Consider the following 18,486-nt stretch of genomic DNA (forward strand, 5'->3'; position numbering starts at 1 on the left):
ATATATGTATGTATATATGTATGTATATATATATATGTATATATATATATATATATGTATATATGTATATATATATTGTAGGGATTCACTCAAATGGTAGCCTTTAGAGAAGCGCCAGGCAGCAGTCTTTCAGGTGAACAAAACAGGTGTTTTTATTTAGACATAAAAAATAACAGGGAAAAGGGCTTGCTCCAGCCGGCAAAACAAAATGCATAGTCCATATGATAAATCTCAGTCCATGTTATCAAGCACAGTTCACAGACACAGTACCGTACTTCACCCTCCTGGGTTAGGAGCACCTTTTCAGTCCTCAGACTTCCCCACACAGCAAGGCCCAGCTCTGGAAAAAACCCGTCCCGGATCAGCTGCATTGCAGCTATGCTAAAATAACAAAAGTGTGTCAACGGCCGAACGCCGCTGACACCAGCAATACTGGTTTTTACTTCACCGAGGCCAGGCACCACGGTGACACGTATCTACGATCCACCACAACACCTTGTGCCTTTCTACAATATGTATATGTATATATGTGTATGTATATATGTATATATGTATGTATATGTATGTATATATGTATGTATATATGTATGTATTGTGTATATTGTGATATTTCCATGTCTTTATCTTTTAATTCCTATGTAGGTGTTTTATAGTGTGGTTGGACATATTGTAATATATATTTTTCTTTGTGGTACAGTAGATAACTGTATGATCATTTCTTATTATGATGCAGAGATCCAGTGCTCCGTGATGTCAGCTATGTCTCTTTGGTGGGAGAAGCTGGGAGAATTTTAGAGATGGGGCTCATAGATATATGATGCTGGATCTCAGGCTAGGAAGAAGGCAGCAGCATGATATAGGTATCGTTGTAAATGTTCTCAAAAGATCTCTCCAACTATGCTAGAACTATTTATTGTCAAGTAACTTAACAGTTACACTTGTTGTAGTATATTTAGAAATACTTTCTTTGGCTGCTGCAACACCAATCTGGAGTTTTGTTTTACAGTTGTATCTAAAAGTTTACATACACCACATAAAAGAGATTCTCACTGATGAAATCAAAATTAACCTTTCATGTTTAATTAGGATTTTCCAAAATGATTTATACCGGTAGTCCTCAGGTTACATACAGGATAGGCTCTGTAGGTTTGTTCTTAAGTTGAATTTGTATGTAAGTTGGAATTGTAGAGCATTGGGCTGACTTTTCACTGGGGTGCAACCTGTTTTCCGCAGATAACTTGCACCTAAATGGAAGGGGGGCTGCTGTGCTGGGGGAGAAGATCCTAGCAGGGGTGGCGGAGTATTTAAACTAGGATCGGGGGAGGAGGAAAAGGAAGACACTGAAGGGGTAGACAGGTCAGAGAGGGGGCAGGTTATGTTGGTGGGTGGTGATGTGGGCGGTGTATGGGGGCCTAAGGCAGTGGATAAGGAGATCCACAAGTTACAGAACGGTGGTGAGGATATATGTGCCAGTAAAATTACTTTAAATCAGATAAATAACTGTGGAAAATTAAATTGTATGTTCACAAATGCCAGAAGTATCACAGGCAAAATGGGCGAGCTTGAGGCTCTGATATTAGAGGAACAGTTAGATGTTGTTGGTGTAGCAGAGACATGGCTTGATGCATCGCATGATTGGGGTGTTAATATTCAAGGTTTTACACTCTTTCGGAAAGACAGGACAAATAGGAGGGGAGGTGGTGTATGTCTGTATGTCAGAAGAGACTTAAAAGCGATTGTGAATGAGTCAGTGGTCTCAGAGTGTGAGGAGGCTGAAACTTTGTGGGTTGAAATTCAAAGCCAAGAGAACTTTGAGAAAATTATTTTTGGTGTAATTTATAGACCCCCTAACATCTCTGAGGAAATAGAGGGTCACCTATATAAACAGATGGAGCGGGCTGCACAGGAGGGGACCGTAGTGATAATGGGAGACTTTAACTTTCCAAATATAAATTGGGGTCAGGGCTCATCTTCATCTGTGAAGGGGAGACATTTTATGAACATTCTTCAGGATAATTTTATGGTGCAGCTTGTAGAAGATCCCACAAGAGGTGACGCATTGTTGGACCTTGTGATTTCTAACAATGCGGAGATTGTCCAAAATGTCAGTATCCGGGAACCCCTTGGGAACAGCAATCATGATATAATTATTTTCCTCTTAAACTTTAAAAAGCAGAAACAGGTGGGAAAATCAAAAAACTTTAAATTTTAAGAGGGCTAATTTCCAAAAATTCAGGGCTGCAATACAGGATATAGACTGGGATCAGATACTGTCACATGGTGATACTAATGTTAAATGGGAGAAATTCAAATCTATCCTGGGTTTTTAAACTTCTAAATTTATTCCAATAGGTAACAAGTATAGACGGGCTAGATTACACCCCGCGTGGCTTACAGCTACAGTTAAAAGGGCAATTAATGAGAAAAAGAGGGCATTTAAAAAATATAAATCTGACGGGTCACCTGAGGCTTTCAATACTTACAAAAAACTTACCAAAATCTGTAAAAAGGAAATCAAATCAGCCAAAATACAAAATGAAAGACAGGTGGCTAAAGATAGCAAAACAAATCCCAAGAAATTTTTTAGGTATATCAATGCAAAAAAAAATTGGTCACAACAGGTTGGACCCCTTTATTCTGAAAATGGGGCATCGGTGACTGGAGACCAGGAGAAGGCGGAGATACTTAATAGGTTTTTTAGCTCCGTTTATACGATAGAAGAAAGAACTTCTGACTTGGGTGGTGCCAGTGTGAGTCATGCACCCTGTAATATAGTAGACTGGCTGAATGTAGGCATTATCCAATCTAAGCTAAATAAAATCGATGTGTACAAAGCTCCTGGACCAGATGGGTTACACCCCAGAGTTCTTAAAGAACTCAGTTCTGTTATTGCTGTACCACTGTCTAAAATCTTCAGGGATTCCGTAATGTCTGGTGTGGTGCCAAGTGACTGGCGCAAGGCAAATGTGGTGCCAATATATAAAAAGGGCTCTAGAACTTCGCCAGGCAATTACAGGCCTGTAAGCTTAACTTCCATTGTGGGGAAAGTGTTGGAAGGGTTAGTAAAAGACTACATACTGGAGTATGTGACATCAAATAGAATAATAAGTGATAACCAGCATGGGTTTACTAAGAATAGAAGTTGTCAAACTAACCTTATCTGCTTCTATGAAGAGGTGAGCAGGTGCCTGGATGGAGGAGCAGCTGTGGATATTGTGTTCTTGGACTTTGCAAAGGCATTTGACACTGTCCCTCATAGACGCCTGATGGGTAAAATTAGGGCTATTGGTTTGGCAGAAATCATTTGCAATTGGATTGAAAACTGGCTGAAGGATCGTATCCAGAGAGTTGTGGTCAATGATTCCTACTCGGAATGGTCACCAGTTATGAGTGGTGTACCTCAGGGTTCTGTGCTTGGCCCTCTACTATTTAATATATTTATTAATGATATAGAGGTAGGAATTAATAGCACTGTGTCTATTTTTGCAGATGACACCAAACTGTGTAGTTTAATACAGTCTATGGAGGATGTTCATAGGCTGCAGGGTGACTTGGACAAACTGAATGTTTGGTCATCCACTTGGCAAATGAGGTTTAATGTGGATAAATGTAATGTTATGCACCTGGGGGCCAATAATCCAAAGGCAAAATATGTCCTTGGGGGAGTACAACTGGGAGAGTCCCTTGTTGAGAAGGACCTGGGGGTACTAGTAGATCATAACAGCATGCAATGTCAATCAGCTGCCTCTAAAGCTAGTAGGATCATGTCATGTATCAAAAGTGGAATGGACTCTCGTGATGTAATATTACCACTATACAAGGCACTGGTTCGGCCACACCTGGAATATGCTGTCCAGTTCTGGGCACCGGTCCATAAAAAGGATGCCCTGGAGCTGGAGAGGGTTCAACGTAGAGCCACAAGACTGATAAGGGGTATGGAGGGTCTTAGTTATGAGAAAAGATTAAAACAACTAGATTTATTTAGTCTGGAAAAGAGACGACTACGAGGGGACATGATTAATTTATATAAATATATGAATGGTCCATACAAAAAATATGGTGGTAAATTGTTCCAGATTAAATCAAATCAAAAGACGAGGGGGCACTGTCTCCGTTTGGAGAAACCAAGGTTTAATCACCGGAGGCGACAGGGCTTTTTTACTATGAGAACTGTCAATCTGTGGAATAGCCTGCCTCAGGTGCTGGTCACAGCGGGGACAGCGGAGAGCTTCAAGAAGGGTCTAGATGCCTTTTTACACCTAAATAACATTGATTGTTATGCTATATAGGATTGTTTCCCCTAAATCCCTTCCTCATCCAATCCCTACCCTTCCTTGGTTGAACTTGATGGACAAGTGTCTTTTTTCAACCGTATAAACTATATTTTAATTGTGAGCCCAGCCAAATTTTTGAGTTTTTGGACTTAATCCCTTAATGACCTGGCCCTTTTTTGTTTTTGTTTTTTTCATTTCCACTTTTCACTCACCACCTTCAAAAATCTTCACTCACCACCTTCAATAAAGAGCTCTGTAATGGCTTGTTTTCTGCCTAACAAATTGCACTTCATAGCGATGGTATTTAATATTCCATGCCGTGTACTGGGAAGTGGGAAAAAAAATTCCAAATGCAGTGGAAATGGTGAAAAAACGCATTTGTGCCATTTTCTTGTGGGCTTGGATTTTACGGCTTTCACTGTGTACCCCAAGTAACATATCTTTTTTACTCTTTGGGTCGGTACGATCACGGGGATACCAAATTTGTATAGGTTTTATGATGTTTTCCTCGTGTACAAAAATTTTTGGTGCTAATAACTTTTTTATACTTTGGTGTACAGAACTGTACAAAATTTTGTGCAACTTTTGATGATGTTTTCAATGCTACCATTTTTAGGACTGTACAACCCTTTGATCACTTTTGATTGAATTTTTAATATTTTGCCAAATGACATTTGCTACTTTGGGCGCTATTTTCCGTTACGAGGTTAAACGCAGTGAAAAACCATTATCATATTTTAATCAGGCATTTTCGGACACGGAGATACCGAATTTGTTTAGGGTTTTTACAGTTTATTTATATTTATGTCAGTTCTAGGGAAAGGGGGGTGATTTAAATTTTTAGGGTTTTTTTAATTTTTTTTAATTTTTACTTTCACTACAGTATGGCAGTACATGGGTATTTTCCACCTCATTCGTTAAAATGTGCAAATCGCACATTGTAATGAATGGATTAAAACAAGACAGCCTCGGGTCTGGGGGAGACCCGAGGCTGATGTGGGGACCATCACGGGGAGCTACGATCGTCATCAAGATGGCGGTGCCCACACGACTCCATCTTTTTGAAGCTGCTGGCAAAGTGCACCAATTGTGGGTGTTGCTTCAATATGCAGCAATGACTTACAAGCTATGGAGAGGGCTCAGCCCGTGAGAGAGTCCACAAAATTAAGCCAGGATATCAAGAAGATAACTGTGGTCTTGCACAAGTGTGGTTCATCCTTGGGCTCAATTTTAAGAAATCTGAAGGTGCAATGTTTATCTGTACAAACAATTATACACAAGTGGATAACAAAGTCAATGTTTTGGAGTGACCATCATAAACCATGACTTGAATCTTAAAAAAAAATATGGGCAAGTCTGAAAAGGCAGGTATAAAGCATTTTGCAAACAATAAATAATTTTGACCTAAAATGGGACAGGTTTATTCTGGTTTCAACTGTAGTTGGGTTCAATTATTTGTCGAACATTTGGGAAAGCTGGGGCATCCTTTTTCAAGGAGTCAAAACCACTGTATAAATAGGTGAAGCTTAACCATAAAATACAAATATATCTGTATAACTAATTTAAAACGCCCCAAGTGGAAAAAGAGTATGCTTCTAGTTCTAGTTGCACATGGCAATCAATCTGAGCTCAGCTTTCATTTTCTCGCAGTTGTGCTATGATGGTTGCCATGCCCATGCCAACTAAAACAGTTCTGCTCTCAGACATTTCTAAAAAAAAATCTCCCCGTGTATCTCAATTTTATAGTGTTTTTTTATATGTTATAATACAATTAAGGCCATGACATGTGCCCTCCTTGAAGACCTTCCTATAAACACTGCTGATTTGCATTTACAATCTCCTTTTTTCACTCTAGTGCTACTAGAGAGGAGGAAATTTAAACCCTTTTTAGAATTTATTGAAATTTAAAAATAAAAAAAAATGGTGCAAAGATGTTTATAGGCTTAAAGTCTAATTGAATTTTAAAGTCAAAATACATAAATCAATAGTGAAAATGACAATAGTAAATTTTTGTAATACACTTTGTTGAAAATGTTTTGTTTCTGCTTTTAGCTGTGTGTCTAAATCATCTTTTATTATGTATTCTATGCATACTGGCAGCTTCTGAACTATTAAAAAAAACTAAACAAAAAGGTTTAGGACACATTTTAAGGGGAAAAAAACACTACTTCCAAAGGCCACTTATTTGGCAATTGAAAAACCAAGGCATGAACACGATCACAAAATCTTTTCAACTTTTTGACTCCAACATCATAGCATTTCTGTTTGACATGTTTGTCCTTTTTTCTTATTTACGTTATAAATTGGGTATAATTAGCTATTTGGAGGCATTTCCTGAAGTTAAAGAAGATTACAAGGTACATGGAAATATACTTGTCCACTATTCTAAATATTCTTTTATTTCAGTGCTGCTTGTCCCAAAAGTTCACAAGCTGTTAATGACTTGAGACCACTGTCTGTGTGGCAAATTTTAGGCATGGATGTGATGAGTCATGGATGTGATGCTATTATCCTTAGTTAGATGAGATGAGAACTGCCAGGGGGTTCTATGTCACTATTGAGTATATTTATTTTACTTGACCTATTATCATTTATTATTTTTGTTGATTTTTCTTGGTCACAAATGCAGGCTAAATGGTTATTTATTGTATTTTTGCATAAGTAACATGTTTACATAAACTGGTATATTATATTGTTTTATTTTATTATTTTTAGAGAAACAGTAGTATGGCAATGCTACAAAATGGAAGTGTTCCTTACGGAAACAGCATTCATGGTAAGATAACAATGGCCCAGATTTACTACAGCCTATGCGCCAGTATTCTTTTGAACTCTGCATGTTCTTTTATGTGCAAACTGCTTGCACATGTATTTGAGAGTTGTCGCGACTGCAGTATATGCGATGCAACACAAAATTCTGCACATAAAGAGGCGTTCATGTGCACAGTTGGACCATATGCCACAGTTTTTGATAAATATGGGCCAATATGTTTTAATTGTTTACTATTTTTGCATTCCTTACTAAAGTCAGCAGCTCCCTAGCCCTACACTAGTAATAGCAGTGTTAAACTGCTAGCTGTAAGCTTGCTCCGGCATTCTGAGCACTATTTAATGCATTGTTTTAACGATTTAACCGCTTAACGACGTGCGGGGTAAAAGTGAGGCGCGTGTCGGGTGCATGAAGAGGACTCCCAGGCTAAGCCCTCTCTATAGCCGGTAAGTCTTTGCTGTATATTGCAGCAAAGACTTACCATTAACACATGCAATCGGTGCTAGCACCAATCGCGGTGTTATACCGTCGATCGCCTCCGAGAAAGCTGTCGGCAGTTTCAAAAGATCAAGGAGCTGTGATCAGTCGCCATGACAGCCTTTTGTCTTCCACTTGCACATTGTAATGAATGGGGAGGAAAATCCCCATATACTGCCATATTGTAGTCTGGGGGTCAGAAACACCGTAAAGGTAAAAATTAAAAAAAATTTAATAAAAAACCTTAACATTCTAATCATCCCCCTTTCCATAGTACTGACATAAATAAACAGTAAAAATCATAAACACATTAGGTATTTCCGTTTTGAAAAATATTTTAAAAAATTCAATAAAAAGTGAAAGTGGCACCACCCACAGCTCTGTGCACCAAAGTATAACACAGTTATTAGCCCCAGAAGATGGCAACCCCCCTCCCCATTTTTTTTACAGGAGGTTTACATTTTTGTCAAGTATAAAAACATTATAAAACCTATACAAATTTGGTATCCCAATGATCGCACCGGCCCATAGAATAAAGTAGACATGTAGTTTGGGCTGCACAGTGAAAGCTGTAAAATCCAAGCCCACAAGAAAACGGCGCAAATGCGGTTTTTCCCATTTTCACTGCATTTGGAATTTATTTCCCACTTCCCTGTGTATGGCATGGAATATTAAATACTGTCACTATGAAGTGCAATTTGTTACGCAGAAAACAAGCCCTCACAGAGCTCTTTACGTGTAAAGATTTTTAAAAAATTTAGTTTTTTGAAGGTGGGGTGTGAAAAATGGAAATAAAAAAAACAATAAAGGGCCAGGTCGTTAAGGGGTTAACACTGCTATTACTGGGGTAGGGCTGGGGAGCTACATACTTTAGTACTTTTGTTTTCTGCATAACAAATTGCACTTCAATAGTCGGGTGACAGGTTAACCCCATAGCGCAATAAGACGTACCCTTACGGCTTGCTGCGTATGGGGGAGTATGAAGAGGGCTCACGGGCTGAGCCCTCTTCATACTCACCGGGCATTTGCTTCATAATGAAGCAAACGCCCATCGCTAACACGCGCGATCAGTGCTTGCACCGATCGCGGGTGTTAACCCTTTGATCGCCGCCGGCAAAGCTGCCGGCGGCATTAAAGAGCCGGAGGTGCGTGGGCGCTGCCATCTTCGCTCCGATCGTCACTCCCCATGACGTCACTGGGGAGCGGCGATCCGTTATCATGACAGCCTCGGGTCACACAAAGATCCGAGGCTGTCATGATCGAGGCTATCTATTACAATGTGCGATCTGTACATTGTAATAGATGGTATGCAAAATCCCCATATACTGCCATACTGTAGTATGGCAGTGTACGGTAGGATCAATCAGACAACCTAGGGTTAAAGTACCCTAGGGAGTCTGAAAAATAGTAAAAAAAAAAATAAAAAAAAGTAAAAAAAAAAATTATATTAAAAAAACATAAAAATTCAAATCACCCCCCTTTCCCTAGAACTGATATAAATATAAATAAACAGTAAAAAACACATTAGGTATCGCCACATCCAAAAAATCCCGATCTATCAAGATATAATAACCGTTTTTCACTGCGCTTTACCCCGTAGTGGAAAATAGCGCCCAAAGTCGCAAATTGCATTTTTTAGCCATTATGAAAAATAGAAAAAATTCTATAAAAAGTGATCAAAAGGTCGCACAGTCGTAAAAATAAAAGCGTTGAAAACGTCATCAGAAGTCGCAAAAAATGACACCACCTACAGCTCTGTACACTAAAGTATGAAAAAGTTATTAGCGCAAGAACACTGTAAAATGAATTTTTTTTCTGTACAGGAGGTTTTAATTTTTGTAAATGTATGAAAACATTATAAAACCTATACAAATTTGGTATCCCTGTGATCGTATTGACCCAATGAATGAAGTAGATCTGTCATTTGGGGCGCACAGTAAAAGCTGTAAAAACCAAGCCCACAAGAAATGGCGTTTTTGTTAAGTGGTGTTTTTTCATCATTTTCACGGCATTTAGAATTTTTTTCCCGCTTCCCAGTACACGGCATGGAATATTTAATACCATCAATACGAAGTGCCATTTGTTAAACATTAGTTTTACACTTCGGGGGGGAATCTATCATAAGCTGGTGCTTGTGCACCAGCGTTTGGTAGAGGCCACAGTCCCCCATGTCCCTCTGGATGATGTATCCGATGGTGGGCCTGGCGGCCAGGCAAAACTACTCCATGTCCAACCTGGCATTGTTTTATGTAAAAACCTGAAAACCCACTGCGCCGTCAGCTGAAACCCACTATGCCCTCTGCACACCCACATGGTGTGGAGCGGTGTAGTCGCAATAATAATCGCATATTCTTGCAGTGCGCATGAATTTGCGATTACTTAAGTGCCTCTATGCCAGAAACTGGCACAGAAGCACTGATAAATATTCCCCACTGTATTTTATATCGGTATAACTATTGGATTACATCACCTACCATTGCTCTTATTATACCATTTATAAAAGAGAATGTTTTTGTTCTTTAATGAATTTTGCTATATTGATGTTTTTTCTACATCATTTTTAAAAGAGAAGATTTTTTTTTAGATATGAAATGTTTATATCTGTCATATAACTAGCACATTTCTCTTTTGCAGAAACAGCTTAATGCTTCCCATAACTTAGACTACATGTCCAAAAATATTGATATCTTTTCATATGTGTTTGTTAAAAATATTTTTTCATATGTAGATTATTCATGACATGGGTCAATGCCACTTAAAGGTAACCCTTCATCAAGATTGTCTTTTTTACACGATGATAGGTTCCAAAAGTCTCTGGCTGTAAAGAAGTATATGTATGCAAGTGCATTATAATATCAGACTATTTAAAAATGTATACTCTTTAATTACTAGAATTGTACGTTTATTGTAATCATTTTTTTGTTTTTATTACAGATATAGATTTTGGGCTTGAGGAAACTATGGAATATGATGATCAGCTAGATGGCAGTATTACATTTTTGGCAAATATAACAGAAAACAAAGGATTGACAGATTCATCATTTGGTAAAGAAATTATTAGCAATAGCAATATTTTCATTTTATTGTCACTATCTTACTATCTCTAGCATTCTGCACTGAATTAAACTTTATCTTAAACAAATGTAAACAAAATAACATCAAATTTAAAAAAATGTTAGAAAACTTTAAGCTATTGTAATCCTTTAATAGGATTTTGATAAATCTTTTTTTACTTTGTTCTATAGACTACATACAGAACATGTAGCGGATTTCTTGTTTTAATGTACCATAGCATTAATTTTCACACAGCTTTTATAAAAACAAGCCAAAGATAAGTTTCAAACAGCCAGCTTTTGATCAGTTTACTGTATCAGTATTTGCAAAGCCCAAAGTGGGAGTATCAGCAGCATAACTAGTAACCATGGAGTCACATAGCAATACTTTGCAATGTGACCCCTACTAAAAACTAACACTGTCAGCACCAAATTTGAAAAGCATTAGATAACTGATATCTTTTGGTTAATTATACCTTTACTGTGAGGTCAATGTGGGATAATACAGGGATAATGCACACCATGATGTCAAACTAGTCATACAGAGATGTCATTATGCAAGGATAACGAACAACGATATTACAATAAAGTAATTAAACTATCAATCACACCAGATATCACACCACAGGGATAATTCAGGAATAATGTGCAAAACTCTAGATTCTGAGCCTTCCAAAGTCATCAGCAATTGCTTCCTATTAGTATTCACTGAGATGGGCGAATCGATTCAAATGAAGTGGAATTCAATACGAATTTCACAAAAAAATAGTTTTGTCACGAATCTGAAGTTTACGCTTCGGTGTGTGTTGTGGGATATCTCTATAGCGCAAATTCCAATACTTTTTGTTGCTAAAGTTCAGAGCAACAAATAAGTGTCAAATTCACATACTTCATAGAGTGATTTTCCCTCCAATTACTGGGTGTCCATTGTGGGGTATCTTTATAACGCAAATTCCAATACTTTTTTTGTTGCTAAAGTTGAGAGCAAGAAATAAGTGTCAAATCCATGTAGTTTATAGAGTAATTTTCACTCCAATTACAGGGTGTCCGTTGTGGGGTATCTGTATAACGCAAATTCCAATACTTTTTTGTTGCTAAAGCAGAGCAAGATATACGAGTCACATCCACGTAGTTGATTAACCACTATGTCAGAAAGAAAGGTGGCAGGTGCAGCAGGCAGAGGTTGCAGCACAGTAAGGGAACGTTGCAGCAGGAGTGACTCTGTGAGGCCAGAACTGCCGTTGTCATCTAGCGGCAGTGTGTTGATCAACAACCCAAAGGTTGTTGATTGGTTGACTAAGTCACCCAATTCCTCAAATATAACATCTGACAACCCCAGCCAAGAGTCTGTGGGTTCATTAGATACAACAATCAGTTGGCATGGTGCAGGAGCAGGTCAGCGGCCCTCACCTGTCCTCAACCAGACTCTGTCCTGTTCATTTCCCTAAGCCAGAGTGCTACTAGGTGGTCTGGGTTCAGCACCACTATACAGCGAGGATGAAGTGTTTGAGGATAGTCAGCAGCTGCTTAGCAGTGAAGACGTGGGGCAGACATCCGCTGCTTCGTGCAGTAGGCAGCCTGTGCATACAGAGACCATAGAGGAGAATAGCGGTGACAGGGAAATGCAAATTGACGATGATGTAGCCGATCGCACTTGGGAGCCGGGTGTAGCATGATAAAAACGTGTACCATGCACTACTTACTGTTTTTACTCAACATGTGTTTATTGCATAAAATAGCACATCACTAACAATTGTTCTGCATATCATAAAATGAACCACAAAATTAAACATAAAATTGTTACCCCAAGCAGAACCCGCTAGTCCACCCGTAAGAGACTGACCTTTGTCAACATGAATCAGGCTGAGATCGGCCAGGATTTCAGCACACCAATACCTAATGCATCAGATTAGATCAGCCATGACGCCTCCCCCAAACGTTGAGAAATGAGTCTGCATTCTAACTACTCGCCTCCACTACTATTCTGATGTTGCCACACATCTGCTGCCAGATGGAGGCCATCTGCTTCCATCTGCCTATCAACATCTTTAACAGGGACTGGAATTGTCACCAACCTCCACACTCTGTCATTGTACCACTTTCTGACCTCCTGCTGCTGCTGCCACCTCCACGCTCTATCATTGTGCCACACTGTGGCCACCCATGTTGCTGCCACCTCCCAAATTTTTTATTGTGCCACTCTCTGACCTCATGCTGCTGCCACTGCTGCCTCCATGTTGTAACTTTGTGACACACTGTCACCTACCATGTTGCTGCCAGCTAAAAAATTTGTCATCGTGCCACTCTTTGACCTCATGCCACTGCTGCTGCTGCCACTGCTGCCTCCACCCTCTAACATTGTGCCACACTGTGGCCTACCATGTTGCTGCCACTTTCCAAATTTTTCATTGTGCCACTCTCTGACCTCATGCTGCTCCTGCTGCCACTGCCGCCTCCATGTTGTAACTTTGTGCCACACTGTCGCCTACCATGTTGCTGCCACCTAAAAAATTTGTCATTGTGCCACTCTCTGACCTCATGCCGCTGCTGATGCCAGTTCTTTATTGGCAAAGACATAATATTTTCAGGGAAATTGTAATGGATGATGCATGTGGCATCTTTAATCTTCAAATTTAAATAAAAAATTTCAACTTCAAATTCATTTCAAACTTTAAATTCATTGTGCCACTCTGTGGCCTATAATGTTGCTGCTACCTCCATAATTTGTCAATGTGCCACACTGCGGCCTACTTTTGCTGCTGCCAACTGACCTGGAACACCCTGTGATTTCCATAATACTGTTTTCACCCTCCACCACTCTGACGTTGCCACTATGTTTGGTTTTCCCCTTCATTTCATCTGTCAGAAGGATTGAAAAGCTTCAGGACTGAAAGCCAAAAGCAGGAGTGGACACAGAACACAGAGGACATGCAAATATCGCATTTACTGGTCATCTCTGTTCTGGATCCACTCCTGTTTGTTTTCAGCTTTAGCAATGCTGATGGATTATTGACCGATTGAAAGTGGACACTGATGGATGAGAAGAAGGGCAAAATGATCAGTGACGTCAATGCAGAATTACTGCCGACACCCTCTGCACTCTTTTGGGGGGTTTCTACATGTATCCTCGTTTAACAGAACAAGTTCTGTTGTAATCTATGGAATCCTTTGATGCCAGTGTAAAAAGAGTGCACCTTTTGATGTTATAGTGGGATCAGTCCTTTCAAGATGGAACAGACGTCAGGCTGCGTTCCCACTTCACTTATTTGGTTTTCCCCTTCATTTCATCTGTCAGAAGGATTGAAAAGTTTCAGGATTGAAAGCCAAAAGCAGGAGTGGACAAAGAACACAGAGGACATTCAAATATCGCATTTACTGGTCATCTCTGTTCTGGATCCACTCCTGTTTGTTTTCAGCTTTAGCAATACTGATGATAGATTATTGACCGATTGAAAGTGGACACTGATGGATGAAAAGAAGGGCAAAATGATCAGTGACGTCAATGCAGAATTACTGCCAACACCCTCTGCACTCTTTTGGGGGGTTTCTACATGTATCCGCGTTTAACAGAACAGGTTCTGTTGTAATCTATGGAATCATCTGATGCCAGTGTAAAAAGAGTGCACCTTTTGATGTTATAGTGGGATCAGTCCTTTCAAGATGAAACAGACGTCAGGCTGCGTTCCCACTTCACTTATTTGGTGAAGTTGGCCTCTATAAGTGCCCATGGAATTGAAGAGTGAAGCGATTCTAAGAGCGGCAGCTGTCTTTTGTGCGCATCATACTAAAACACAGCATTGTTTGAAGACCAAACCACCCTCCCTATGCATATTTAAGTAGGGCAGAGCGTTCTACAACACCCTACAGGCGCTCTGCAGCCAGGAAATACCTGTTTTTTAACATGATTCATCATGTCCATCTCTATTCCCCGTAATTGAATTGCAAAGTTTGGGTTCGTATCAAGCTTTACAGGTTTGGATTCACGAGCCTGAAAAAAACTTTATTATAAGTTCGTATTAACTTCCCCATGGTTAACACTCACGATTGGTGCTGACATTAACCTGCATGATATCATCGGTAGCAACAACAATGGAAGCACGCACCATTAGTGGTTTAAATGCTGCAGGCAACTTTGCTGGTACCGATGGTGGGTGTTAGTAGTTGTGGTCCGGGTTTGGGTCCAGGTTCAGGTTTTTAAAATTTGGGTTTAGCCAGACTCGTTTGAAGCCAAATTTCAATGGGTCCGCTTATCACTACTTCCTTTGTCCCAATTATGTAAGCCCCTTGTATTCACGTGTGGGGTTGACTTCCAAACACTGATGCAAAATACAGACCAAATAATGACTGTGTGCAACTGGCCTAAACTGGTTTCAAACATATCCAAACATGGGCTTTTCTTGTTTTTTTTTTGTTTTTTTTAATTTTCACCTGTTGCACAGGATGGGTATGCTCTCCCTGATTAGCAGAGACTCAAGAGGATATGAATACAGTACCAGTTCAATCAGCAGCTGGAGACTGGAGGCCGGGTCTAATAGGCTTAGTGTTATGTGTAAAACTGACACTTATGATAAAGTGAAATACAGAAGTATTACAATATATTAGAAAAATTATTGTGGTATTGCAAGTATTGTTAGTCCCTAGTAGGACAATAAGGTAAATAAAGTATTTTGAAATAAGAAAAATATTATAAATAAAAAGCCTTAATCTTTTTTTTGTTATACAATTCATACCCTAAAAATAAAGTACTGTATATAGAAAACACTACTCTTACCTCAAAACAAGCCCTCATATGCCTATGTCCGATGAAAAATAAAAACATTTATATCAAGTTGAGCATGGGAAAAAAAGAAATGCTTTCTCCTAAAAGCTCAAGCAAGCCGTGTCCACAAGGTGGGGGGTGGCCACTTTACCTCATGAATTTTATTCTCTGTGAGGATATTAGGCAAATTACCAATAAATATCTATTTAAAGTTTTGCACCACTTTTTTGATATGTAAAGGGAAGCCTACTCATCATCCAGATATTCCTGTTTATAAAATGGCCGCATATGGATGGTCATTGTGGATGAACAAGACCATTTTTTTATATTCATGAATACTTTCATAAGTTTTTGGCAGGACAATTGCTCATGGACAGATAGAGGTCACATGACCCTCCATCTGATGATGTATAAAGGAGCCTGCCTTCAGCAGCAGAATGACAGATCTATCAAATCTGTCATTGTGTGTGTCAGCCTATGCATCTTCATCCGATCAAACAAAAAAGGCAATACAAAGTGATGAAAATGTCACATTTATACCACAAAGATTCCAATAAAAAATACAACTCATCACACAAAAAATAAGCCCTAATACTGCTCAATCAACAAAAAAATCCAAATGTTACACCACTTATAACTGACGGTGATGCAAAAACTGGGATTTTTCTCTCCAAATGCGTTTTTATTCCACAAATTTATTGAAACATAAAAAAGCTCTATAAATGGGATATTACTGTATCATACTGACCCATAGAACAGATATCTATGCTATACAATGTATAAAACACAAAATAAAAGTTAACCCCTTGCTGACCATGGATGAAAATGCATGTCCAAGTCGGCCTGCAGTTGTTGCATCTGAGCGTGCATTTTCGTCCTGCATGAAACAGTAACCATGACTACTGTAAACGTTGGCAGAATGTAGGAGTCAAGCTGTATGCAAAAGCTGCAGGCAACACAGTCAAGTATGACCTCAGCATCTATAGGGCTTCCTCACTGGCTCCCACCTCATTCACAACCCCCTGTGCGCCGATAGTCTCCATGGCAGCCCTAGTTTAAAAGTGTGTTCAAGGGATCAGATGATCGCTTTTTCAAGTCCCATATATTATATGCCCCGTCATATTTTTATAAACTTTCACCAAATTTTTATTTTTTGCATAAATGAATGCAAAACATTTCAAACAAAAATTGCCACTAAAGAGAGCTGGGTCTTTAAGGGGTTAATGCAGTTGTTATTTTGTCCATTAAGGAAAACAGATCCCTACATTGCATCAGATTTATCATAGTGACTGATGCTGTGGTTTAAATTTGAACTACCATGTCTAACTTTATACCACATGTTGTTTACTTGATCAATGCCATAAAATGTACCACAGTTGTGCATAGTAAGACACAGCTTTGCTGTAAGTAATGTCATAATAATGTCGTAAACAGTAGATAAATGTGGTACTTAGCATGTATGCTTGTCTTGTTATTCAAAACTTAGAATTAATTTAATCTTTTGTCGTTTAAGATTTCTTGGAAAACTAACATTTCCTTTTTCATTTATCATTCTAGGAATTGATAATCCTGTGTTTACAAGTGACGATGAGCAAAATACGGCAATGAAGTTTACACCATGGCTGTACAATGAAGATGCCGTAGTCCCATCCCAAAGGGCACGAGTACAGATACCTTATTCTCCAAGCAGCTTAAGGAGACTAAATCCTTTGCGTGTCAGCAGTAGATCAGTTGATTCCTTCTTGATAAATGATGGAACAGAAGAGCGACCTAGATCTTTCTTGCCAGAGACAACTAACATGTAAGGGAAACACTTTATGCAAGGTTCAGGATATAAGTCAGCAGGATTTTCAGCAGGGTGTTAGAAATTGTAGTCAGGCATCTGTTTTGGGTTGTTAACCACTTAGATGCTGTCATGTCCCAGGACTTGTTTCTATTCATTGACATGTATATGTGTTATACTGCTTTGCTTTTTGACCCTCCTGTCTTCCTGTCCTCTAACTTCAGTATTGTAACTCCTCCCCTCTTCCTCATGTATTCATCCATGTATGCAGCCATCTTTGTCAGGAAAAGTGTATATCTGAATGTCTCTGCTACCCTGGCAAATTATATCCTTTTCACACCGTTGTAACCAGCATTTCTTCAAGATTTCTGCACTAAATAAAGCTGGAATCTTCCCACATGCTTTTTTCGATGGAGTTGACACTATCTGACAAAAAGTGATTTTCGCTGTGAGTACTGGTTAAAGCAAAGATATAAGACTATCTATAAACACCTGCTTACAGCCAGGTCATTGAGTCAGAATAGTGAAAAGGATCATAGACTGCCAGTCCCAGCCGTGGGGACAGAGACTCAGCTACAGCTACAGTCATAGCAGCCATCCCTCCTCAGAGTAATTCATCCTGTGTGTATTGCATCATCATGGCTGAGGGACACTCAGTACAGGGAGGCATGGATCCCAGTCTGCTGTCCAGTGATAAGGACAAACGCTCTGTTAAGCCTACATGGAAGGTTAGAGAGAACCTTGAAAGCCTCCAGCATGAACTTTCATCAGACATTATGAAACTGTGGAAAAATTTACAGGCACATGTCTTCACCATTTCCTTGCCTGAACATAATGTATTGCCTCTAGAGGGAGCCCTAGAGACACTGCCCACTATGCATGAGCATTACATGCTGAAGTGTCAAGAATATGAAAGCATTCTGAAAAGAATCAATACACAAGATAGTCTAGAAGAACTGCAAAACTTCCAGCATCTTAATGCTGAACGAGACGGCTTAATATACGAAACTTTGTCAAAAACAAGGGCAAGAATTGTGCAACTTCAAGAAACAACATCTTGTACTTCTGAGTCCACAAGACGTTCTAAACGCACGTCTCGGTCGCGCTCTTCAAAATACTCAACACTCAGTGAGCAGCTTATAAAGGCGCGTGCAGAAGCCGAGGCGACTAAGGTTCAAGCCGCCTTTGCGCAAAAGAAAGCTGAAATGGAAGCAGAGGCAGCGCAAAGGAAAGCTGAAATGGAAGCAGAGGCAGCGCAGAGGAAGGCTGAAATGGAAGCAGAGGCAGCGCAGAGGAAGGCTGAAATGGAAGCAGAGGCAGCAGCCAGAGAAGCAGATGCAGCTAGAAGAAAGGCAGAAATAGAAGCTCTT

General features: G+C 39.5%; 1 protein-coding gene across 6 annotated transcripts in view; it reads left to right on the top strand.

Moving 5' to 3' along the window:
* SLC9A3 (solute carrier family 9 member A3) overlaps positions 1 to 18,486 on the top strand; it is a 245,734-nt gene that overhangs the window by 214,371 nt on the left and 12,877 nt on the right. For 5 of the 6 annotated variants that reach the window (XM_072153018.1, XM_072153021.1, XM_072153019.1 and 2 more), the window contains 3 exons: positions 6,990 to 7,050; positions 10,456 to 10,566; positions 16,891 to 17,134. In XM_072153018.1, coding sequence (XP_072009119.1) covers positions 6,990 to 7,050; positions 10,456 to 10,566; positions 16,891 to 17,134 — 416 coding nt within the window. Of the gene's footprint in view, positions 1 to 6,989; positions 7,051 to 10,455; positions 10,567 to 16,890; positions 17,139 to 18,486 lie in introns of those variants that run through there. The other variant, XM_072153016.1, reaches the window with a different exon arrangement.

The sequence above is a fragment of the Engystomops pustulosus genome, chromosome 5 (genome assembly GCF_040894005.1).
Source record: "Engystomops pustulosus chromosome 5, aEngPut4.maternal, whole genome shotgun sequence".
NCBI lineage: Eukaryota > Metazoa > Chordata > Amphibia > Anura > Leptodactylidae > Engystomops > Engystomops pustulosus.